Source organism: Neophocaena asiaeorientalis, unplaced genomic scaffold (genome assembly GCF_003031525.2).
Source record: "Neophocaena asiaeorientalis asiaeorientalis breed wild unplaced genomic scaffold, Neophocaena_asiaeorientalis_V1.1 scaffold189, whole genome shotgun sequence".
In the NCBI taxonomy this organism is placed as follows: Eukaryota; Metazoa; Chordata; class Mammalia; order Artiodactyla; family Phocoenidae; genus Neophocaena; species Neophocaena asiaeorientalis.
In genome coordinates, this window is record NW_020174049.1 from 785759 (window position 1) to 810669 (window position 24911).

Genomic DNA, 24911 nt, shown 5'->3' on the forward strand with positions numbered 1-24911 from the left:
ACAAATTTTCAAAGCATCAAGCATAACTAAAAATTTAAGTCATTTCAGAGAGAATACAAATAGTTCAGGCATCAACAAATCAAGATCAGACACTCATTCTCATGAGCAACAACAGAAGTTAGAAGATGGTGAAGCCTTGAAAAGTTGGAAGAAACATAATTTTGTTTCTTTACCCAGCCAAACTATCATTCATAATAGCAAAATAATAATTTACAACTATGCAAACATTAAAAAATAAAATCACCATCCACATACCTTCATGAATAAGTTTCTTTAGGATGTATTCTAACAAAACAGAGGAGAAAACCAAATAATAAAAGACATGGAGTTAAGAAACAATGTATCTTACTCAAGAATTCAATGAATGTAATCCAGTATAGAAGCTGCACCAAAGGACTAGAAAGTAATCTGTTCCAATTAAACAGAAGGTAATTGGGCTCCAAGGGGAATGTCTTCAAGCAGAGTAAGGGAGGTTCTCATACAAAGAATGAGAGGATGTGGTGAATAAAGCACATGCATCTTTTCCCTCAAAGAAAGTGCAAAGTACTCTGTGAAAGTGAGGAAAGCCAAAAGCTACATAAGAAGTATATAATCCAAAAAATTAAGCACATTTAACTATGGCATAATTGTTATTATTGGAGAGGAAGAAAGAGTAATCAGTTGTATGTTAATATTACAAATCTTCTTGTTAGAGTGGTACAAAGGTCATGAAATTAAAACATTGGGAAGGAAATGTATAATAGCATACGTCTTGGCTCAGCATTGAAGATTATTTACAAAGCTATAATGTTGTAACATTTTACTAGTTTTTAAACACATAAACAAAGCAAAAAACAACTGCAGTTAAGAAATATACTGTAACTATTAATAACCTTGACAACGTACAAGTAAAGGTCCATCTAAGGGAAGGTGGGAATGGATGCAGTTTCTGTGGCGGTAAGGGAAGGCAGAGTCTCTACTTCCCTCATTTTACAAAATAAGGAGCCAAATATAAGTATTTTCAAAAGTTCATATGAAAAAAATTAAGTTTAAATATATTACTTAGAATTCTAAAATTAACCAATATGAAAACTAAAAATTGTGATAACGATTCAAAAATTTGTAGAAGAGGGCTTCCCTGGTGGCACAGTGGTTAAGAATCCACCTGCCAGTGCAGGGGACACGGGTTGGAGCACTGGTTCGGGAAGAGCCCACATGCCGTGGAGCAACTAAGCCTGTGCACCACAACTACTGAGCCTGCGTTCTAGAGCCCGTGTGCAACAACTACTGAGCCCACGCGCCTAGAGCCCGTGCTCCCTAACAAGAGAAGCCACGGCAATGAGAAGCCCACGCACAGCAACGAAAACCCAATGCAGTCAAAAAAAAAAAACAACAAAAAACCCACAACACTGTAAATCAACTGTATTTCAATAAAAATTATTAAAAAACAAAAAAAAAATTGCGGTAGAGAGGTTGTGGATGTTGTGGCCTATCTTAAGAAGTCAATTAAAATAAAAAGAATTAGCAGTTTAACTTGTTCAACATACAGACCTAAAATTAGAAAAGGTTAAAAATGATTATCTCTGAAGTAACAGAACTGAGGGTAGGAAGGAAGAGCCTGAGCTGTTGCATTTTATTAGGCAGTCCTTTTATACTACACTATTTGATCTTCCATTAGATACTTCTGTCACTTAGACAACTAAAAATCAAATAACCAAATAAAGAAAATGCAAATAATTCAAAACGATAAAACCGTAGTTGGCGTTAAACATTTCATCAGCGTTCTGCTTCAACTACCTCTTAGATGGGTGCACATAAAAAGGTTCACACATAACAAATACACAGACATAGATTTTTTTCCGCTTGGTGAGTGGAAGAAAGCGAGTGGAAAAAACAGCTGAGGTGAGAGATTCGTTGAGGAAAAAAAAACAACATAAGGAGTTGGGTTTGAAAATTCATTCACTCAACAAATATCCTGAAGCTCGTATTTTAAGTCAGGTGTTTTTCCAGCTTCGGGGGCCACCAGTGAACAGGACACAATATCCGCCCTCAAAGAACTTTAAGCGGAAATGCATCACAAAGGGAAAAAGGTAAAAAAATAGGGCAAAAGATGCATATTTCGTTACGAATAAAACAATTTACACATTTCTTCAATGGGTTTCATTTATTTTATGTACTTTCCCGCAAAAAGTTGTCTTTCTGTCCCAAATAAAAACAGGGACAAGAGGCCTTGAAAAGCAACCACTAACAATTCTAAAGAAACTTCCACTCGTTCACATTCTTTCACTGCACAAGTGAATGCCACATCTCGACAACTGACTAAGCCTTTGAAAACAAGAAACAAACCAAAGCAAGAGTTTAATCTATGTTGAGCAACGGGAGAGCCGATTCCAAATTCTCTGAAACGGTCAGGTGGAAGATCCTTTCTAAGAGCCGCCTGCAGTCCTCAAAGGACTCAGGTGTGTAGGGGGAAGGCGGGCTGTAGCTAGGGATGGAGACGGTACTCAGCAGCCAGCAGCTGCACCGGTGGTCTCTATCACTCACGGCGGAAATGCGAGGCCGCTCGCTGCACCTGACCTTCCTCTACCTCCCACCAGCCCCGACCACTACGATACAGAAAACTGGGAAACCCAAATACCTGCCTCTGGGTCTGGGGACGCAGGCGGACACAAAGACAAGGGGATGGAGCTCCTACACAGGGCCCCAGAGCTGTCGCTGGAGCTGGTGTTGCCGCTATTGCTTAGTGCACCAGACCCTGCATTTCAGGTGCTTCTACAAGAGGCTGCTCCTGGAGCGCCGGGAGCTCAGAGGTTGCCCCTTGCCCGCCAGCTTAAATCAGCCGGAGTTGCCTGCCTCGCCTCCGGCAGGAGAGCGACCCCCGCGCTCTCCGCTGACAGCTCCCAGCTCTCCCCACAACCACCCTCAGCTCGGCCTTTTCCTCTGACCTCACAGCGTACGCGACGGAACTCTAAAGAAAGACCCCGACGTCCGGCGTCTTGCCCCTCGCCCAACCTGGCGATAAAATACAGAGACCGAGGAAGAGGTGCGGAATGGTTGGCGTTATTGGCTGAAGGAATGGGCGACGGGGAGTGTGGTGTGGCTGCGCACGGGAAGGGGGCCACTGAATTTGAAGAAGAATTTGTGGACCGCTCAGGCGTTTAGCGAGGACACCTCATTGGGTCCTTTCTCGCTGCCTTCGTGAGCGGGAGGCTGTCCTTACCGGCTCCGGGCCGAGACGGCCGAGGTTCCGTCTGTTCACCGTTACATGTGAGTGTCGTCCTCAGAGGGTCCCGGGGTACGGGGATTGCGAACATAAGAGTCCCCTGTCCCTTAGTGGCCTTCGGATAATAGGACCTGGCCTGCGGGGAAGTCGGCCCACAGCAGCGCCAATCTTGGCATGAGGAAGTAGGGAACAGCTTGGGACCTTTTGAAGGAGCCAAGTTTGAGAAATGGGATGCGGGGCCGAGGGGAAGGATGTTACTGGAAAAGATATATGCACAAACATGTTTATTTTTGCATGTGTGAGAGAACCGGGAGGTGGTGACAGGAATTCGTTTATTCCGCAAGTAGTTATTTAGCGCCCACCATGTTCTAAACACTGTTTTAGGCATCCTGGTAAAAAGCAATGAACAAAACAGACAAAAATTCCTGTCTCCCTGTGGTTCACATTTTATTGAACTTACATACTAAACAAAGTTAAGAAAAGCATACCGTATCTTAGGTTGTAATGACTGCTGAAAACAAAAATAGTGAAGCCGGGAAGGAGGATATAGGTTGAAATTTTAGGATGGCCAAGGAAGGTCTCACTGAAAAGATCACTCTTCAGTAAAGAGCTGACAGAAGCAAGAGAGTAATCGTTAGGCTGTTTTGGGGAGGTGCAGTCAGGCAGACGGACCAGACATTGCAAAAGCCATCAGGCAGGAACTCTCCTGAACAGCAAGGAAGCCTGTAGGTCAGGGTTGAGTGAAGCAACTAAAGCTGAAGAAAGAATCAGAGATCCGGAATAGATCATGAAGGATCTTGAGGACGTCTAACCCATTGGAGGGTTTTGAGCAGTGGAGTACATACTTCCTTTTTAAAAGAATCTCTCTGGCTGCTCTCAAGAATAGACTGGAGGGAATAAGGTGGAAGAAACACCAGTTAGGAGGCTTTTACATAAATCCAGAGGAGATATGATAGTGGCTTGACTAGGGGTGGTAAGAAATGACCAGTCAGATTCTTAGTGCTCTTAATTTAGGTATGCAAGAATTTTAATGGATGGCCAGTTAATTTTCTTTAATTAGGTTTGGAAACACTTTTAAAATGACTTGTAGTGTGAGGTTAGGAGTAACAAACACGAGTTAAAATCATGGCTTTACCATTTAACATTTGAATGGATTTAGACAAGTCACATAATTTCTCTGAGTTTTTCTATAACCTTATTGTCTCACAAGGTTACAAAGATTAAATGACTATGTAATGTGCCAGGCCCATTAAAGTAGTGGCTACTGTTATTAACTGTGTTTTTGGTTAAGAAATGGAAGAAAGATAGTGGTGAGTACATCTGTGAGTGGGAAGGTTTGGTTAAATCCTATTGGGGAAAATCTGAGCCCGCTAAAACATGACCTTGTTTGGTAAGTGGGCCATGGGAGACCTAGACATACCCCTTTTAAAATTTTATGCATATGTCACTGGACAAAAAGGTTTTCTGTGTTAATGTCCGTAGTATCTGAAACACGTGGACTGTCTTCTCTTAGCCATACCCTCATAGCCATCCCTTAAGCCCTCCAGGATCCTCAGTGTCCTCATTAGTAAACGGGAAGAAGTCTCTCTGGTGAGTAGAGAAAAACAATCAAGCATAAATACAAATAAAATGAATAAGTCATGGGGATGTAATGTACAGCATGGTGACTATAGTTAATAATACTGTTTTGCATATTAGAAAATAGCTAGGAGACTGGATCTTGATGGTTCTCATCACAAGAAAAAAATTGTAACTATGTATGGTAAAGGATGTTAACTGGACTATTGTAGTGTTCATCTTACAACCCAATCAAGAAATGGGCAGAAGATCTAAATAGACATTTCTCCAAAGAAGACATGCAGATGGCCGAGAGACACATGAAAAGATGCTCAGTGTCGCTAATTATTAGAGAAATGCAAATAAAAACTATAGTGAGGTATCACCTCACACTAGTTCGAATGGCCATCATCAAAAAGTCTACAAGTAATAAATGCTGGAGAGGGTGTGGAGGAAAGGGAACCCTCTTGCACTGTTGGTGGGAATGTAAATTGGTACAGCCGCTATGGAGAACAGTATGGAGGTTCCTTAAAAAACTAAAAATAGAGCTACAGTATGATCCTGCAGTCCTATTTCTGGGAATATATGTGGAGAAAACTATAATTCAAAAAGATACATGCACCCCGGTGTTCACTGAAGCATTATTTACAATAGGCAACACATGGAAGCAACTTAAATATCCATCAAGAGATGAATGGATAGAGAAAATGTGGTGTATATATATACATACACACACACACAATGGAATATTACTCAGCCATAAAAAGAATGAAATAATGCCATTTGTAGTGGATGGACCTAGAGATTATCATATGAAATGAAGTCAGACAGAGAAAGACAAGTATATGATATCACTTATATGTGGAATCTAAAAATGAACTTATTTACAAAACAGAAACAGACTCAGACATAGAAAACAAACTTATGGTTACCAAAGGGGAAAAGTATGTGGGGAGGGGGGGTAAATTAGGAAATTGGGAGTAACTTATACACACTACTATATATAAAACAGATAAATAACAAGGACCTACTGTATAGCATGGGGAACTATACTCAATATTTTGTAACAACCTATATGGGAAAAGAATCTGGAAAAGGATGTATATATGAATTACTTTGCTGCACACCTGAAACTAACACAACATTGTAAATTAACTATACTTCAATAATGAAAAAAAAGAAAGTCACACAGCTAATGAGTGGCATAGCTGGCATTTGAATTCATTCACTGATCACATACTTAGAAGAAAAACAAAAAGAATAAAATGAACTTTCACAAAAAGCATAGTTTTATATCTTTCTGTGTTTTGACAAATATTTCTCAAAATGTTTAATTTTTTAATTTACCTGTTTAAAAATTCTGACTTTTGACATGTTTTAAATCCTAGCAGGAGTTTTAACCTAGAGCAGCATTGTGTAGAACTGTAATAAAGGTGTTCTTAGAGTGGGGTAGCTTGGTGATTAGATTACAAAACAAATGGAGGAAAGAAGTTTGGAAGGTAAGAATAGGGGTGGTGGTAGAAGAGAGAAAAAAGTGATTAAAATTACTGTAGTTCACTAGTTCTGAGAGGCATATTTTTCTCATATTTATAGCTCTGAAATAGTGGGGTATTCAAAGTTTTAAACTCATTATACACTAAATAGCAGCTGTGACATCGTTGTCACTGCCCAACTTATGCAAACTTGGTTATAACTGATAATATTGTCATTAGTTCAGTTGAGTTGTGTGTACTGTTGGTGCATAGTTGTTGAGTTTAATCTCTTAAGTATCCTTTAAAAGATCATTTAGCACTTAAATAAAAAGTTACTGTGTTTGCAGAAATACATGGAAGAAATAAATTAGGAGTTTGGGATTAACATATATACACTACTATATATAAAATATGTAAATAAGGACGTACTATATAGCACAGGGAAATATACTCAGTGTCTTGTAATAACCTGTACTGTAAAGACTCTGAAAAAGGAAATATATATATAAAACAATCACTTTGCTATATACTTGAAACTAACACAACATTGTAAATTAACTATACTTCAGTTTTCAAAAAAGAAATTCATGGAAACACAAGAGTGATATAAGATAAAAATAGGGCTAAATTCAAAACAGGTATTTCAGTACATAATACAGGATGTGACTAAGTGTAAGAGAACATTAGGTCAGTTAAATCAGCCGTGGTTTTTTTCCTTAATGGTACCCAAAATAATGCAGCATCTTATGATTGGAGTCATTTTACAATTGATGGTATCTTATATATGATGAAATACAATACTTAGAGTGTCTAAGGAGAATATAAATTTTTACCTAATTGCAATTCTGAAACAGTGAAATCAGATATTTTGAGAAAGAGAATCACTTCCAAATTTTTGTGGAGTTCTCTATACTATAAAGTAAAAATGAAGGTCTGCCATTTAAACTTCCATTTCAAAGCAGTAGTTTATGTTTGTTTCCTAACATTGAGAGCCCAGGGTAGGGGGTTTGTTAATTTTTAAAAAGTACTGGCAATTTCAAAAATCAGTGGGGAAGACTACTGTAGAGATTGCTGAGGTAAAGGGAAGTCATTTAGAAATGATAGGAATCTCTGAAGTAATCTTTTATGTGTGTGTTTTAATGGTTCAGATGTAGTCTAAATTCATGTATTTTCTAAAACCAGCTTCACCCGATTTTATGATTAGTGGCATCTTACAGTAGCTTTTTAGGTTTGATGAAATATGGTGATTATGTTGAGAAGAACAGAATTAATGTGAAAGGGCAGAATAATTTAGATAATACTTTTCAAAAGCCTTTTATCATAAAAAATGTTTATTTTTTTAAATTAAGTGTAGGAAAAAGAAAAAAAAGTCTTGACTCTTACTATCCAAATACAGTTAACATACTCAGTGTACTGTTTTCCTGTCAGTGTTTTAGATTTGTAATTACTGTGCATGCGATTAAGTATTATATCTATTTTAATCACATAATCTTTTTTTTTAATTTTGATGCAGACTAAGCCAGAATTCCCAAACTGTTTTAGAAAATACTAGTTCAAATAAATGTTAATTAGATGTTCCTTGCTTAGTATTCCATGGTTAAATACTTTGGGAAATGCTTCATAAGTATATCCTTTACAGAAATTATAGCTTGGGCATTAAAAGAAATAACTCCAGAATCAGACAGACCTAAGTTTCAATCATTTACTAACTAGCCACATTAATTGGCAAATTAATTTTAAGTCAAGTTTTCTTCTCTGTATAATGGAGATAATTACTGTATTTGTAGATGATCTGTGTAAAGCATTTAGCCAGCCCACAGTAAATGCTCTTCAAATGTTACCTATTATTATTAACTTTATCATCTGTGAGAAACCCTTTACGTGTTAGCATATTAAAAGTTCGGAGGACGGGGTTCCCTGGTGGCACAGTGGTTGAGAGTCTGCCTGCTGATGCAGGGGACACGGGTTTGTGCCCTGGTCCGGGAAGATCCCACATGCCGTGGAGCAGCTGGGCCCATGAGCCATGGCCTCTGAGCCTGCGCGTCTGGAGCCTGTGCTCCACAATGGGAGAGGCCACAACAGTGAGAGGCCCGCATACCCCACCCCCCCAAAAAAAAAATGTTCAGAGGAGACTAAGGAAACTTCTGAAGGTTTGAAATCCAGCAGGTACTCAATGTAAAATTGAAAATCACTGGAGCAGTTTACACAGAGTAGTGAAATGAGCGCTGGGTTGAATGGCAAAACATTTTTCTGAGCTTTAAGCAATGATGTTGTTAAGCTAACAGTGTTGCTCTAAACATAACCTCTTTTAAAAATTTTTCTCCAGTTTTCTGTGTGTCTCCCATTTGTCTAAAGTGTAGTGAGTACAAGGAACATGTTTAATCTTGCTTCCTACTATAAATCTGGCGCATGCTCAAAATCAGGGACCATAAGTAAAATTTGGGTCATGAATGTGTTATGTATAGGGACCTGGCAAGTAACATAAATGGCAAACAGGGAATGGTGGGTGAAGTCTGTTTTGCCTTGCTTAAAGGCATTCACATTCAGTTGTTTCAAATACTGATCTGTTTGGTGACCATTTATAATTCCTAGAGGAGACTAGAGTTCAGGATCAAACTGTTGAGAACATCAGCATTGAAGGGATAAGAAAAAGGAGATGCTAAGGAAGTAGGTGAAATCAGGTGAAAGTATCCTCACTTTATAAATTAAGAACATGAAGCATAGAGAAGTTAAGTACCTTTACCAAGTTTGTCACACAGCTGGTAGTATGTGATTCAGCCAAGATTTGTTGGCTGTAAATGCTTTTTAAAAAAAAACTATGCTCTCCTACCTGTGGTAGCAATCATTATCTGCATACTACTAGAAAACATTGACATAAACTTATGCATCCTACTTGTATTTTTGAAAAGTTTAAATGACAGTTAATCAACAAGTACTAGAAAACCTGTTTCCAGAGCTTCTAATTCTAAAAATCAATAAATAGTTCTTAATATTTGAGAACAGGTTTGTCAACACATAGACCTGATTAGAAATTAATCCAGAGGCAGAGTCAAGATGGCTGTGTGGGAAGACACGGAGTTAGCGTCTCCCCACAACCAGGGTGCCTGCCAGCCGCTGGTGGGGACCTCTGATGCCCAAGAAGATGGGAGGAACCCCAAAGTGAACTGGTAGGATGTAGGGGGGCTGAGGGGAGGAGAACTGGAGGCCAGACAGAATTGGCACCGCTGAGGCCGGAGAGATCAGGAGAGGCAGGTGGGAGGGGCCCTCCAGGAGGAGTGGAGAGCGATTGCCCCATCCACTCTGGCATGGGGAGCCTGCTGAGCTCCCAGGCCAGCCCCTGCCCGCCAAACCCCCATCCAGGCTGCGTGGGTCCTTGGGGGCATAGGAGGGAGGCTAGGGAGATCAGGAGACGCAGGCAGGAGGGGCCATCCAGGATGAGTGGGAGAGGAGCAGAGGGCGATTGCCCTGCCCACTCGAGCCTGGGGAGCCTGCTGAGCTCCCAGGGTGATTCCCCTGCCCTCCAAAGCCCCCTCCAGGTCATGTGGGTCCTTGGGGGCATAGGAAGGAGGCTTAGGGGAGAACAGGAGAGGCAGGTGGGAGGGGCCCTCCCAGACTGGAAGAGCAGGAGAGGAGGGCACTGTCTCCACTCACTCGAGCCCATGAAGCCTGCAGGGCTCTGAGGTGAGGTCCCCTGCCCTCTTGAGACCAGGGTTTGGGGGGCACATCTGGGCCCCTTCTGTTCCTTGAGCCTAAGCCCAACCCCCACAGCCCCCAGAGCCTTTTCCAGCCCTGTGGGTCCTGAGAATTGGCCCTGCCTACCACCCAAACCTCACCCTTGCATAGGCCCCACCGTCCACAGCCAAGGTCTTTGCCCCCTGTATTTCTTTTTTTTCTTTTCCCTCCTCTTTTTTAGTATTGTGATACTGATAAACCTTCCAGTTCTTGATTCATCTACATTTTTTTTATATTCTTACTAACATATCTGTTAGTTTCCTAGTCTAATTTTATTTTTTACTTTGTTATTGTTGTGTTTTTTGCTTCTTTTTTTCTGCCACACCAGGCAGCTTGCAGGATCTTGGTTCATGAGCCCGGGGTTGGACTCAAGCTCCTGAGGTGGGAGCTCTGAGTCTGAACCACTGGACTAACAGAGAACCTCAGACCCCAGGGAATATCCGTCGGAGTGAGGTCTCACAGAATTCCTCATCTCAGCACCAAGACCCAGCTCTGCCCAATAGCCTAAAAACCCCACTATTAAAAGTCTCAGGCCAAACAACCAGTAAGACAGGAACATAATCCCACTTTTTTTTTTTTTTTTCATAATCCCACTTATTAAACAACAACAAAAAAGATGAGATGACAAAAAATATGTCACAGATGAAGGAGCAAGGTAAAAACCTACAGAAGATGAAATAAATGAAGAGGAAACAGGCAATCTACCTGGAAAAGAATTCAGAGTAATAATAATAAAGAAGATCCAGAATCTTGGAAATAGAATGGAGGCACGGATTGAGAAAACACAAGAAATGTTTAACAAAGATCTAGAACAATTAAAGAGCAAACAAAGAACACAATAACTGAAATGAAAAATACACTAGAAGGAATCAATATCAGAATAACTGAGGCAGAATAACGAATAAGTGAGCTGGAAGACAAAATGGTGGAAATAACTGCTGAGGGGCAGAATAAAGAAAAAAAATGAATTGAAGACAATCTCAGAGACCTCTGGGACAACACCACATTCGAATTATAGGGGTCGCAGAAGAAGAAGAGAAAAATAAAGGGTGTAATATTTGAAGAGATTATAGTTGAAAACTTCCCTAAGATGGGAAAGGAAATAGTCACCCAATTCCAGGAAGCACAGAGAGTCCCATACAGGATAAACCAGAAAAACACACCAAGACACATATTAATCAAACTAACAAAAATTAAATTCAAAGAAAAAATATTAAAAGCAGCAAGGGAAAAACAAAAAATAACATACAAAGGAATCCCTGTAAGGTTATCAGCTCACTTTTCAGCAGAAACTGCAGGCCAAAAGGGACTGGCAGGATGTACTTAAAGTGATGAAAGGGAAGAACCTACAACCAAGATTACTCTGCCCTGCAAGGATCCCATTCACATGCGATGGAGAACTCAAAAGCTTTTCAGACAAGCAAAAGCTAAGAGAATTCCGCACCACAAACCAGCTTTACAACAAATGCTAAGAAACTTCTCTCAGCGAGAAACACAAGAAAAAGACCCACAAAAACAAACCCAAAATAATTAAGAAAATGGTAATAGGAGCATACATATTGATAATAACCTTGAATGTAAATGGATTAAATGCCCCAACCAAAAGACAAAGACTGGATGAATGGATACAAAAACAAGACCCATCTATATGCTGTCTACAAGAGACCCACTTCAGACCTAGGGACACATACAGACTGAAAGTGAGGGGATGGAAAAAGATATTCCATGCAAATGGAAATCAAAAGAAAGCTGGAGTATCTATACTCATATCAGATAAAATAGACTTTAAAATAAACAATGTTACAAGAGACAAGGAAGGACACTACATAATGATCAAGGGATCAATCCAAGAAGAAATAACAATTATATAAGCACCCAACATAGGAGCAGCTCAATACATAAGGCAACTGCTAACAGCTATAAAAGAGGAAATTGACAGTAACACAGTAATAGTGGGGGACGTTAACACCTCACGTACAGCAATGGACACAACATCCAAAATGAAAATAAATAAGGAAACAGAAGCTTTAAATGACACAATAGACCAGATAGATTTAATTGATATTTATAGGACATTCCAACCCAAAACAGCAGATAACACTTTTTTCTCAAGTGCACATGGAACATTCTCCAGGATAGATAACATCTTGGGTCACAAATCAAGCCACAGTACATTTAAGAAAATTGAAATTATATCAAGCATCTTTTCTGACCACAATGCTATGAGATTAGACATGAATTACAGGGAAAACAACATAAAAAACACAAACACATGGAGGCTAAACAATACATTACTAAATAACCAAGAGATCACTGAAGAAATCAAAGAGGAAATCAAAAAATACCTAGAGACAAATAACAATGAACACATGACGATCCAAAACCTATGGGTGCAGCAAAAGCAGTTCTAAGGGAAGTTTATAGCTATACAAGTCTACCTCAAGAAACAAGAACTATCTCAAATAAACAATCTAACCTTACACCTAGAGGAACTACAGAATGAAGAGCAAGCAAAACCCAAGGTTAGAAGAAGAAAAAAAATCATAAAATTCAGAGCAGAAATAAATGCAATAGAAACAAGGTAAAAAGTGGCAAAGATCAATAAAACTAAAAGCTGGTTGTTTGAGATAAAATTGATAAACCATTAGCCAGACTCATCAAGAAAAAGAAGGAGAGGACTCTAATCAATAAAATTAGAAATGAAACAGGAGAAGTTACAACAGACACCGCAGAAATACAAAGCATCCTAAGAGACTACTACAAGCAACATTATGCCAATAAAATGGACAACCTGGAAGAAATGGACAAATTCTTAGAAACGTGTAACCTTTCAAGACTGAACCAGGAAGTAATAGAAAATATGAACAGACCAATCACAAGTAATGAAATTGAAACTGATTAAAAATCTTCCAACAAACAAAAGTCCAGGACCAGATGGCTTGACAGGTGAATTCTATCAAACATTTAAAGAGCTAACACCCATCCTTCTCAAACTCTTCCAAAAGTTGCAGAGGAAGGAACATTCCCAAACTCATTCTATGAGGCCACCATCACCCTGATACCAAAACCAGACAAAGATACTACACAAAAATTATAGCCCAATATCACTGATGATATAGATGCAAAAATCCTCAATAAAATACCAACAAACAGAATCCAACAACACAATAAAAGGATCATACACCATGATCAAGTGGAATTTATCCCAGGGATGCAAGGATTCTTCATAATATGTAAATCAATCAATGTGATACACCATATTAACAAATTGAAGAATAAAAACCATATGATGATCTCAATAGATGCAGAAAATGCTTTTGACAATTCAACACCGATGTATGATAAAAACTCTCCAGAAGGTGGGCATAGAGGGAACCTACCTCAACATAATAAAGGCCGTATATGACAAACCCACAGCAAACATCATTCTCAATGGTGAAAAACTGAAAGCATTTCCTCTAAGATCAGGAACAAGACAAGGATGTCCACTCTCACCACTATTATTCAACATAGTGTTGGAAGTCCTATCCATGGCAATCATAAAGAAGACACAGAGAGCCAAGAAGCACATGAAAAGCTGCTCAACATCACTAATTATTAGAGAAATACAAATCAAAACTACAGTGAGGTATCACCTCACACCAGTTAGAATGGGCATCATCAGAAAATCTACAAACAACAAATGCTGGAGAGGGTGTGGAGAAAAGGGAACCCTCTTGCACTGTTGGTGGGAATGTAAATTGACACAGCCACTATGGAGAACAATATGGTGGTTCCTTAAAAAACTAAAAATGGTTGTGTAGGATCCTTGTCTATTCTCTCTTTTAAGACTTCGTGGCTTACATGTGTGAATGTGTTTTCCACTAAGATTTCTCTGTTACTAACATTGTTTTCTCTAAGATTCTGGCTTTGCAGACATTTGAGGAGTAACAGGGTATTCTGTATTCACTTTTGGTAAAAATTGGCAGAATTTAAAAGGTTATATATTCATTTTCATTTTGGTAACTTTTTTCCTCTGCATTTTCTAAACTATTAAATAATAGTCGATGAGGAGTTTACTGTGACTTTTCCAGGTTAACCACCCACCCCCCATTTATATTTTCTTCATTACTAGCAACTTTATTTTTATAGGGTTTTTTAAATTGCTTCCATATCATAAATTGTCAACTTTAGCATCAAGTGTTTTGGGGTTGGTTTTCTTTTTATAAAAATAGTAAACATCTTAGAATGTTCTTTATATAGGATGGTTATTGCCTAATAATTTGAAATTTAAAGCAATCTTGTCCACTACTAGCCATTTTTTTATCAAAAAATTTCACTGTTTATTGAGTATATCATTTATTTAAAATTAGAATTATTTCAGCAATGCTTGTGGCATACTTTGGATTATAAATTGATGTTAAATTAGGGACAAAGTTCCTAGTATTGTTAATGATTAACCGTGTCTTTTCTGAGTGTGACTATTTGTCTTAACATTTGGCAGTTAGAACTTTAACGTGATGAATTAATCTCAGAATTTTGCTTATATATGCATTTTTCTGCTTACTGATATCTTGTTTTCTAATTTCTATGCATTATTATAAAGTTAAAATTCTAATTCAAATTTTTTACAAAGGATACAGTATATATATACTGATAATTATTTCTGAGTAGGTATGTGTTTAATATTGGTGTTTTCCTATTTGTCGACCTTTTTCTTTTAATATTTGTCTTTCCTAGTTTACATGTTCTTCCTTACTTGTAAGTTTGTGTATAATTAAATAAACAGTAGAAATATCCAATATATGAAAGAAACATACAAAAAAGGAATTCAGCAATTGTCTTTACTTTGCAACTCAGGTGTGGTACTCAGTTATCCCTTAGTTAAGGTTGTTGTTATTCTGTCCCTTAGTGTTCCTATCTTATGTCATAGTATTCTGTAGTATTTTAAAGCTTTTTTAATAACTTTCCAACCTAAAATATGATTAAATAGCATGTTTTCATGCTTTTAGGAAAAAATTGATTTTCTTTTCCAAACAGAATGAGGAATTAATCTATTAACATTTCTGCCTCTTGTTTGGTTTGTTGCTCTTCAGAGGAGAGTATTTTTCTAACATTGTTCTGTTACGGTAGAAAATGTTTTTCGTCTCATACTGCTTGTTCATGGTGTCCTGTACAATAAATTTATTCATTCTACAGTATAATGTATCACTTCCATTTTTTCACTTAGGATTTTCTGCCGTTTCTTGGCAAAAATGGCAACCAGTGATGCCGTTCTCAAGAGACTGGAACAGAAGGGTGCCGAGGCAGATCAAATTATTGAATATCTTAAGCAGCAAGTTGCTCTTCTTAAGGAGAAAGCAAGTAAGGAAATTTGAAAATTTAAATTTTCTAGGGGGATAACTTAAAATGAATTCATATATTAACATAGCAAAAAAATATATATATGTTTACCACCTATATTATTACTTCACAAACTTTATGATGAGTTTTATATTCCTTTAATATTACAATTATGAGTGAAATAATATAGGGTTAAGATAAGCTAGAATTGGTGTATAGTGAATATGTGATATTTAGAGAAAACAACATTATTTTAAGACTGATAAAAGAAAATACTTAAAATAAGTTGGTATAGAATTAGAGATTAAAAATGAATAAAATTGAGTGGAGTCAAACATGAACTCAAATATCTCCTCTAACCTTGTATAGAAGAAAATGTATACTTTCACATTACTCTCTGCTAGGGTATTTTCTGAAATGATTTTTACATTTTTTCCAGTGCTTAAGTTTTACATGGAAATTGCTATGGTGCATACAAAAAATATCAAATCTGAATTTCTGCTTTTAAAATTTAGGTTGTTTTCTGTTTTGTTTGTTTAAGTATATTTTATTTCTCAATAGCCAATGTTAATGTTATGAAAATTCCAGAATCTTTACCATCACTTATAGAAATAAATGCTTTTCTTTGCTACATAAAACTGAATGGCTTATAGAATCCTACATTCATTCTCTAAAAGTTTTTCCCATTATCAATTTTTTTCTTAATTTTAAATACTGTTTTAATTATTTTTATAATGTTTTATAAACATTGTTATTATTTTTCTTAAAATTTTAAAAGGATTTTTCTTATTTTTAAAAATTCTTAATATTTTCATTAGTAAGATGAAGAGATTAGAGATATATGTAATATAGAAGAGAATTAAAAAAGAAGTAATTTGTGAATAGTAGTAATAATAAAAATGTGTATTTCAGTAAGTAAATACTTAGGCAGGACTATACTGCCTGACATATGAGAGGGTCACATGCTACATGGTTCACATACATGGTATCACCAAAAATGCAACAGGTATAATACAGATTGATACAGTAGTGTGCCTTTGTATAGACAACTCAGATACCAAAAGCAGCTTTCAGTCATGTTTTTGATTTACTCAGAATGATGAATGATTCTTTATGTAAAGCTCTTGAACAAAACAAAGTACAGTCTACTCTTGATTTACGTGGTACTTGATTCCTAGAAAATTCAGAGTATAATGAAAATGTTTAAGAATGTTTATATATAAAAAGTAATTAGGATCTAGGCTCAAATAATTAACAGGAGTTTCACTTATACAAATGTACAATGGGCCGCTGCAAAATCCTGCAGAATGTAAGACGGTTCTTCATTTTACTGGAATATCTAGTATATTTCAGGACATCTGGCATCCCTGACCCCTGCCTAACAAATGCCAGTAGTGACTCCCATTATTTGTGACAACAAAAAATACTCCCACAGATTTTCAAAATCCCACCTAGCAAGCAGTAGCAACCCCACCAAGAATCACTGTTTTTCTTTTATATTTTTGTATACCTTATTGCTGACCTCGAATATTATGTGTTGAGCAAATCTTTGAAGTTATTTCATTCACTAAATGTTTGACCAGCTTAACTTTTGAGACATTAGGAGTAAAAGATTATTCAGTTCCTTTTACAAGGTAATCACTAAAAAGGAAGAAATGAGAATTTTTTTTATTGTTTGGTATCATTATTAGATCTTAGACTTTTTAAAAAGTTTAATATGTCTAATATTTGTCTCTCTTTCTTACAGTTAACCTGTTACTGACACTCTGAGCCAGGTTCATAAGAATGTTTATAAAAGCTAGGAAAATGATTGATAAACAAAACCTTTTATGTTGTTATTACTTCACAGATTTTTTCCCCTTTTTCTCTCTTTTAAATATCGTGTTATTTTAATAAATACTAAACTGATATAAAGAAACTGGCCAAACATTTGGTTACTAGCTTTGTTTAAACTGGCTATGCTTTTTTTAAGTAGTATCCATAAGAAACCTTTTAGAAAACAGCTGTATCTTAACTGGTTGTTCTTGATCCCAGTTTTGCAGGCAACTTTGAGAGAAGAGAAGAAACTTCGAGTTGAAAATGCTAAATTGAAGAAAGAAATTGAAGAATTGAAACAAGAGCTAATTAAGGCAGAAATTCAAAATGGAGGTGATTAATTACAGAAATGATAGGTTTTTATTCATAATAATAATTATATTGTTTATTAAGTTAGGTTTTATGCTTGGTTACTCACGCATTCATGCATTTATCCTCTTATACTGAAGAGAAAATATAGACTTAGAAAATGCAAATAAATGATCTTGCCTAAGATCATGCAAAAAGTGTCAAAGCTGGAGTTCAGAAAGCTGTACTTCTAATCTCTGTACTTCTAATCTCTGTACTGTGATCATCACTATTCCCTATTAAACTTGATCATCACTATTCCTTTGATCATCATCAACTATGTCACTATATAGTTGTTGAAAATAAGCCATAATAATATTTAGGTAACATTTACTAAGTTTTGCTTTATGCCAGGCACTACGTGCCAAGTGCTTCATATACATTATATATTTTATCCTTAAAATTACATATATACAAATATCCTTGTTTTACACATTGAAGTTTAGAGATGTGTAGTCATTTGCCTGAAATCAAATACTTTTTTTTTACGCGGGCTTCTCACTGTTGTGGCCTCTCCCGTTGCGGAGCACAGGCTCCGGACGCGCAGGCTCAGCGGCCATGGCTCACGGGCCCAGCCGCTCCACGGCATGTGGGATCTTCCCGGACCGGGGCACGAACCTGTGTCCCCTGCATCGGCAGGCGGACTCTCAACCACTGTGCCACCAGGGAAGCCCTCAAATACTAGTTTTAAGTTACCCAAGTCAGCATATAATTATCATTCCAACATTTACGTTGAAAAAAAAAATGAAAATTTTTATTGAATTATTTTAAAGGTTTCTAGATAAATTCACATTATTATAAAATGACATTAATAGTATGAATAGTTCTATTATAATTTCAAAGTACCACATGGAAAAACATTTGATTATATTGTAGAAAATCCTTCCTGGGTGAATTAAGGAGGCCCAGGTGTAGTGAAACCCTGTCTTACTACTCCCTTTTGACCTTTATTCTCTCACTAAGTTATTCTGAATGCTCTAGTATGCATTCTACCCTAGCTAAGTAAAAGTAAGAGGAAGAAGCCAATAATGTATGCTTAAAACTATCAACTGGAGAGAATATTATTTTCACTTGAAAATAATTGATGTTTTCCAAGATTAGGAGATTTGGAATACATGTGCAGAATTAAATAGGTAAAATATTAGCAGTGTAAAACTGCTTTTCATTTCTCCCAGTTCTAGAAGATCTCCCTGTAAACATTAAACTTTTAAGCTGTGATCTTAATAAAATGCTGAAACAAACAGTTTGAATTAAAGTACTGAATTCTCTCTTGTTGAAACATAAAATAGGGGTAGATGGAGCTTCATATTACTAAAAGAAGCCTTGAAACAACTTAAAAATACCTCTGAAAAGTGGTTTGAATATTGGCTGGAATATAAGCCACATCAAAATCCCTCACAAGATTTTATTCTTCCATGTTCACTAGGCAGTGAGTATGTTTTTAACATTGCTGGAGCAATTTTCTTTACTTCTTTAAAATGTTTTTTGAAACAGAATTATGGGCAAATAATGCTGCTATCTCTCTCCATTATGTCTGATGATTGTTACTAAAACATCTTTTCAGTTGATTGTTCAACTTAAGAGAAAACCTGAGTGAAAAACATGCCATCTTGCCAAACCATGAGGGGGTGTAATCTCTGGAGATAGACAACCTGGGTATAAATTCTTACTTCCCTTACTCACTATGTGTGTGATGGGCCAGTTTCTTAACTTCTGTATGGCTCAGGTTGATCATCTGTAAATGTGGATATGAATAAAACCTATTGCTTAGGGTATTTATGAGAATTACAAGAGTTAATTCAGATAAAGCATTTTGAAAAGTGTCTGGGACATAGTAAGTTTATAATAAATATTAACTTACATTGTTGCCATCTAAAATTTTCTCAGTTTAATCATTAGTGATTGAAGGAGAATAATGCATTTATTCTTTTATGGTTAAAATAAACTTAATTTCTTGGCAGCCTTTCTACAGTCTCAGATAGTAGAGACTTGATAATCATACACACTGAATTTCCTTTTTAAGAAGAGTTCATGTTCTACCATATGACCCAGCAGTTCCACTCCTAGTTATATATCCAAAAAACCAAAAACACTAATTCAAAAAGATACATGTACCCCAATGTTCATAGCAGCATTGTTTACGATTGCCAAGATATGGAAGCAACTTAAATGTCCATCAACAGATGAATGGATAAAGAAGATGTAGTATATACATACAAACACAGTGGAGTACTGCTCAGCCATAAAAAAGCATGAAATTTTGCCATTTGCAGCAACATGTGTGGACTCAGAGGGTATTATGCTGAGTGAAATAAGTCAGACAGAAAAAGGCAAATACTGTATCATTTATAGGAGGAATCTAAAAATTGTAACAAACTAGTGAATATAATAAAAAAGAAGCTGACACAGATTTAGAAAACAAACCAGTGGTTACCACCCAGGAGAGGGGAAGGGGGAGGGGCAATATAGGAGTTGGGGATTAAGAGGTACAAACTATTGTTTGTACAAGGATATATTGTACATTATGGGGAATATAGGCAATATTTTATAATAACTAAATGGAGTATAACGTTTAAAAATTGTGAATCACTATATTGTACACCTGTAACATAATATTGTACAACTATATTTCAATTAAAAAAATAAAGAGTTCATATTTGTTATTCACAGTTTTCCATTTGTTTGTTGTTTAATATAAACGACATTATTTTCATTTTCTCTCTCAGTAAAACAGATACCATTCCCATCTGGTATTCCACTGCAAGCTGATTCTGCGGTTTCTGAAAATGTGACACAGTCTATACCAATAACAGCCATATCTTCTGGTGCCAAAGAGCAGATAAAAGGAGGAGGAGGAGAAGGAGAAAAGATGAAAGAGAAAATTGAAAAGAAAGGTATTTTTGAACAGTTGAAGTTATTTGGCACTTGACTTGTTTATCACCTGTCAGCATTTTTGATAATAATGGTGTCAAGAAGAAAGTTCAGACTTTTATGAACTAAAGTTAGGAACAATAGGATAATGGAACATGGAACCTGGGCTCTAAAGGATGACAGAGTAAGAGTGTGGCATTTGAGGTAGAGGGACCAGCATAACTAAAAACAAAGTAGAGGTTAAGTATAGAGGCTCATGTGTAGTTTGGTATGACTGAATTTAGGTGTATATGTAGGGGATAGTTTCAGAGAAATCACAGGTAGAAAGTTAGCTTAGAACCAGTTGTGAAGATAGGAAAGGGATATTCCAGTCAAACCAGAATTTCTGAACTAGCATGGGGGTGTTGAAGTTTTAGGAACCCATTAAGATCTGAAGTGCAAAGTATATCACAGTCCACTTAGGCAACTAGAGGAGAAATCTTAGAGTCAAGCTTAACTTGTCCCTGTCCCTCAATTTCATATTTAATTGGCTACCAAAGCCTACACAAGCATACCTCAGAGATATTGCAGGTTCAATTCCAGGCCACTGCAATAAAGCAAATATCACAAGAAAGCAAGTCACAAGAATTTTTTGGTTTCCTAGTACATATGAAAGTTATGTTTGTACTATACTGTAGTCTGTTAAATGTTCAAAAGCAGTGTGTCTAAAAAAAATAGTGTATATAACTTAATTAAAAATACTTTATTGCTAACACATGCTAACCATCATCTGAACCTTCAGCAAGTCATCATCTTTTTGCTTGGGGAGAGTCTTTTCTCAATGTTGAGGGCTGCTAACTGATCAGGCTCATGATTTCTGAAGGGTGGGGGCCTGTGGCAGTTTCTTAAAATAAGACAACAGTGAAGTTTGCTGTACTGATTGAATCTTTCTCTCACAAACTGTTTCTCTGTAGCACACATGCTGTTTGATAGCATTTTACCCACAGTAGAATTTCTTTCCAAATTGGAGTCAGTCTTCTCAAACCTTGCCATTGCTTTATCAACTAAGTTTATGTAATATTCTAAATCCTTTGTTATCCTTTGTTATCCTCAACAATCTTGTCATCCCCTTCACCAGGAGTTGATTTCATATCAAGAAACCACTTTCTTTTCTCATCCATTAGAAGCAACTCCTTATCCATTAAAATTTTATCATGAGATTGCAGCAGTTTAGTCACATCTTCAAGCTCCACTTCTAATTCTCTTGCTATTTCCACCACATCTGCAGTTCCTTCCTCTACTGAAATCTTGAACCCCGCAAGTTATATATGAGGATTAGAATCAGCTTCTTCCAGACTCCTGTTACTGTTGATATTTGACCTCTTTCCATGAATCACAAATATTCTTTTTTTTTTTTTTTTTTTAAAACATTATTTCCATTACTCTAGGAGGTGGGTCAGAAAGGATCTTGCTGTGATTTATGTCATAGAGGAATCACAAATATTCTTAATGGCAACTAGAATGGTGAATCCTTTCCAGAAGCTTTTCAATTTAGTTTGCTTAAATCCATCAGAGGAATCACTATGTATGGCTGCTATAGCTTTAAAAAATATATTTCTTAAAGAATAAGACTTGCAAGTCAAACTTCTTGATCCATGGGCTATAATCTCATTGTACATCTTTATGAGAGCTCTTGGGTGACCAGGTGCATTGTCAGTGAGCAGTAACATCTTGAAAGGAATCATTCTTGTGAACTGAAAGTCACAACAGTGGGCTTAAAGTATTTTGTAAACCATGTTGTAAACAGACATAGTGTCATCCAGGCTTTGTTGTTCCATTTATAGAGCACAAACAGAATAGATTTAGCATCATTCTTAAAGGCCCTAGGATTTTCAGAATAGTAAGTGAGCATTGGCTTCAACTTCAAGTCACCAGCTACATTGGCCCCTAACAAGGGAGTCAGCTTGTCCTTTGAAGCCAAGCATTGACTTCTCCTCTCTTGCTGTGAAAGTCCTAGATGGCATCTTCCTACAAATAGAAGGCTGTTTCATCTGCATTGAAAATTTGTTGTCTAGTGTAGCCACTTCATTAATTATCTTAGCTAGATCTTCTGGATAACTTGCTGTAGCTTCTATAATAGCACTTGCTGCTTCACCTTGAAATTTTATGTTATGGAGATAACTTCTCTCCTTAAAGCTGATGAACCAAGCACTGCTAGCTTTAAACTTTTCTTCTTGCAGATTTCTCATCTCTCTCAGCCTTTACAGAATTGAAGAGAGGGCTTTGCTCTGGGTTAGGCTTTGGCTTACGGGAATGTTATGGCTGGTGTGCTCTTCTATCCAGGCCACTAAAACTTTCTCCATATTAACAATAAGGCTGTTTTGCTTTCTTACCATTCATGGCTTCACTGGAGTAGCACTTTTAGTTTTCTTCAACTTCTTTGAATTCACAACTTGGCTGTTTGGCAGAAGAGATCCAGCTTTTGGCCTATCTTGGGTTTTGACATGCCTTCCTCACTAAGCTTACTCATTTCTAGCTTTTGAATGTGAAGAATGTGTGACTCTTCCTTTCACTTGTACACTTAGAGGCCATTGTAGGGTAATTAATTGGCTTAATTTCAATATTGTGTCTCAGGGAGTAGGGAGGCCCGAGGAGAGGGAGAGAGACGGGTTGGCTTGTTGGTGGACAGGCAGAACACACACAACATTTATTAAGTTCAGCATTTTATACGGACATGGCTTGTGGTACCCCCAAACAATTACAGTAGTGACATCAAAGATCACAGCCACAGATCACCATAACAAATATAATAATAAGGAAAAAGTTTGAAATACTGTGAGGATTACCAAAATGTGACACAAAGACACGAAGTGAGCAAATGCTGTTGGAAGAATGGGGCCAAGAGATGCTTGATGCAGGGTTGCCACAAACCTTCAATTTGTAAATAATGGAGTATCTGCAAAGTGCAGTAAAGGGAAGCACAATAAAATCAGGTATGCCTGTAATTCCTACCACCACAACATATCTGGAGCGCAGCTCTGTTCCTCCATTTTGTTAGGTGCTACCAGGTAGTTCAGGTTCTCATGATCTCATCTAAATTAATGTTCAAGCCTCATTTTTTCTAGTCTGTCCTTCCATTGCTGCTAAAGCTATTTTTCTAATCATAAATCTGACTCCTTTTTTTATTTAATTTTCTTTTATTCCTTTCTGGACTTCATTTCCCCAGGCATGTCTAAAAATGTGCTTTTATAATTCATTATACATGCCTCTCATAGTATTTAAACTCAGTTAAAATTTTTTTGGAAAATATAAAATGGCTCAGGGATCTGTGAGCTAACCTAAGCCATTTTAGCACTTCTGAGTTCTTTTGGTAAGCATCAATAGCCTCTGTTAGAAGTAGTTAGCAGCTGTACATCCTCTCCTACATAACTTCACCACTAGGTGGTATGGTTACAAAGAAAGCAGTTCAGACTAATTCTTTCACTTTATGAATTTTATTAAGTAGGCACAGAACAGTCATGCAGCCTGTTCTTATAAGTTTGGTGAAGTCCGTCCTCAAAGAGGATGCGTTACTGTGGCTGCAGGGTCAGTCAACCTTCTAGTCAAATGAGACAACAAAGTCTTCCTTTGGAGGAGGAGGGAGCACACAAAACCAAATGGAGATCTAGGTCTAGAATGCCTCTGTTCAATAGAACTTCCTGTTCTGTATAGCTGCATTATCCAACACAGTAGACAATAACCACATGCAGCTATTTGAAATGTGTCTAGTATGACTAAAGAACTGAATTTTTAATTATTTTAAATTTAAATGTTAATAGCTCTGTAGGGTTGGCAACTACTATATTGGACAGTGATGGATTAGAAGGCTGTTCCATTGGTGTTTGGCTGCTAAGGTTGCCAGATTCCAAAATTCTGCTCACACAAGGGTTGTGGCACCCATACAGTCTTTCTATACTGCCACTTATAAGCATCACTCATTTGTTAATGAAACATTTCTAAAATCCCTTAAGATGACTAACAAAGTTCTTGGTATAGATTTTGATATTTGCAATCACCTCTGGAATGTGGATTCCTGATAAAGGTATTTCAGATGCCTGGAGAGTAAAGTTTAAAAATGTATATGAAAATAGCTATATTGTGCTGTTATAGTACTATGTATGTAGTATTTTAAAATAAATGTATAGTTTATGACTCAAAGATAACTACTATTAAGATTTTTGTAGTAATTATATATATATATTTCTATATCATTTGGGCTTTTACTCTTTAAAAAAATCTTTGCTAATATGTTACATGGAAAATAGTATTTTTTTAAAATTTGCTAATGAAAGTAAAAATTGTCCATTATTTTAAACTAGCTCTACCTTCTCTTTTATAAACTATCTTTGTGTAAATTGTGAATGCTTTTTACACAAAATCATCTATTCCTACTCCAGGCAGAATTATTCTTCTCTGTGCTTCTATATTTCTTTGTGTATGTAATATTTATCACATGTTCACTGTATACATCTCTTTCTTAAAAGAGATTTTTAGTGCTTAGCTAGCATGTGCCACTCATCTTACTTTTTTCAGTGCTGTAGATCTGAGTAAATATTTGTTCAAAGATAAAACAA

At 36.7% G+C, this 24911-nt stretch overlaps 2 protein-coding genes across 3 annotated transcripts in view; one reads left to right on the forward strand and one right to left on the reverse strand.

Moving 5' to 3' along the window:
- The window catches only part of TBCK (TBC1 domain containing kinase), a 225683-nt gene extending 222790 nt beyond the window's left edge, over positions 1-2893 (reverse strand). Inside the window, exon 1 of one of the 2 annotated variants that reach the window (XM_024754047.1) lies at positions 2622-2893. The gene's annotated coding sequence lies outside the window, so the exon portion shown is untranslated. Of the gene's footprint in view, positions 1-2617 lie in introns of both variants that reach the window. The other variant, XM_024754046.1, reaches the window with a different exon arrangement.
- A 268-nt stretch (positions 2894-3161) lies between these two features.
- Positions 3162-20377, forward strand: LOC112405583 (aminoacyl tRNA synthase complex-interacting multifunctional protein 1). The gene is made up of 4 exons (XM_024754041.1): positions 3162-3246; positions 15173-15306; positions 17320-17433; positions 20175-20377. Coding segments are annotated over exons 1-4 (453 nt in total). The 5' UTR covers positions 3162-3244.
- Positions 20378-24911: the final 4534 nt, after the last annotated feature.

Coding starts and splice junctions, on each gene's coding strand:
- LOC112405583 (XM_024754041.1), top strand. Junction 15,307..17,319: donor TCTTCTTAAGGAGAAAGCAA/GTAAGGAAATTT, acceptor TCTTGATCCCAG/TTTTGCAGGCAACTTTGAGA. Junction 17,434..20,174: donor GGCAGAAATTCAAAATGGAG/GTGATTAATTAC, acceptor TTTCTCTCTCAG/TAAAACAGATACCATTCCCA.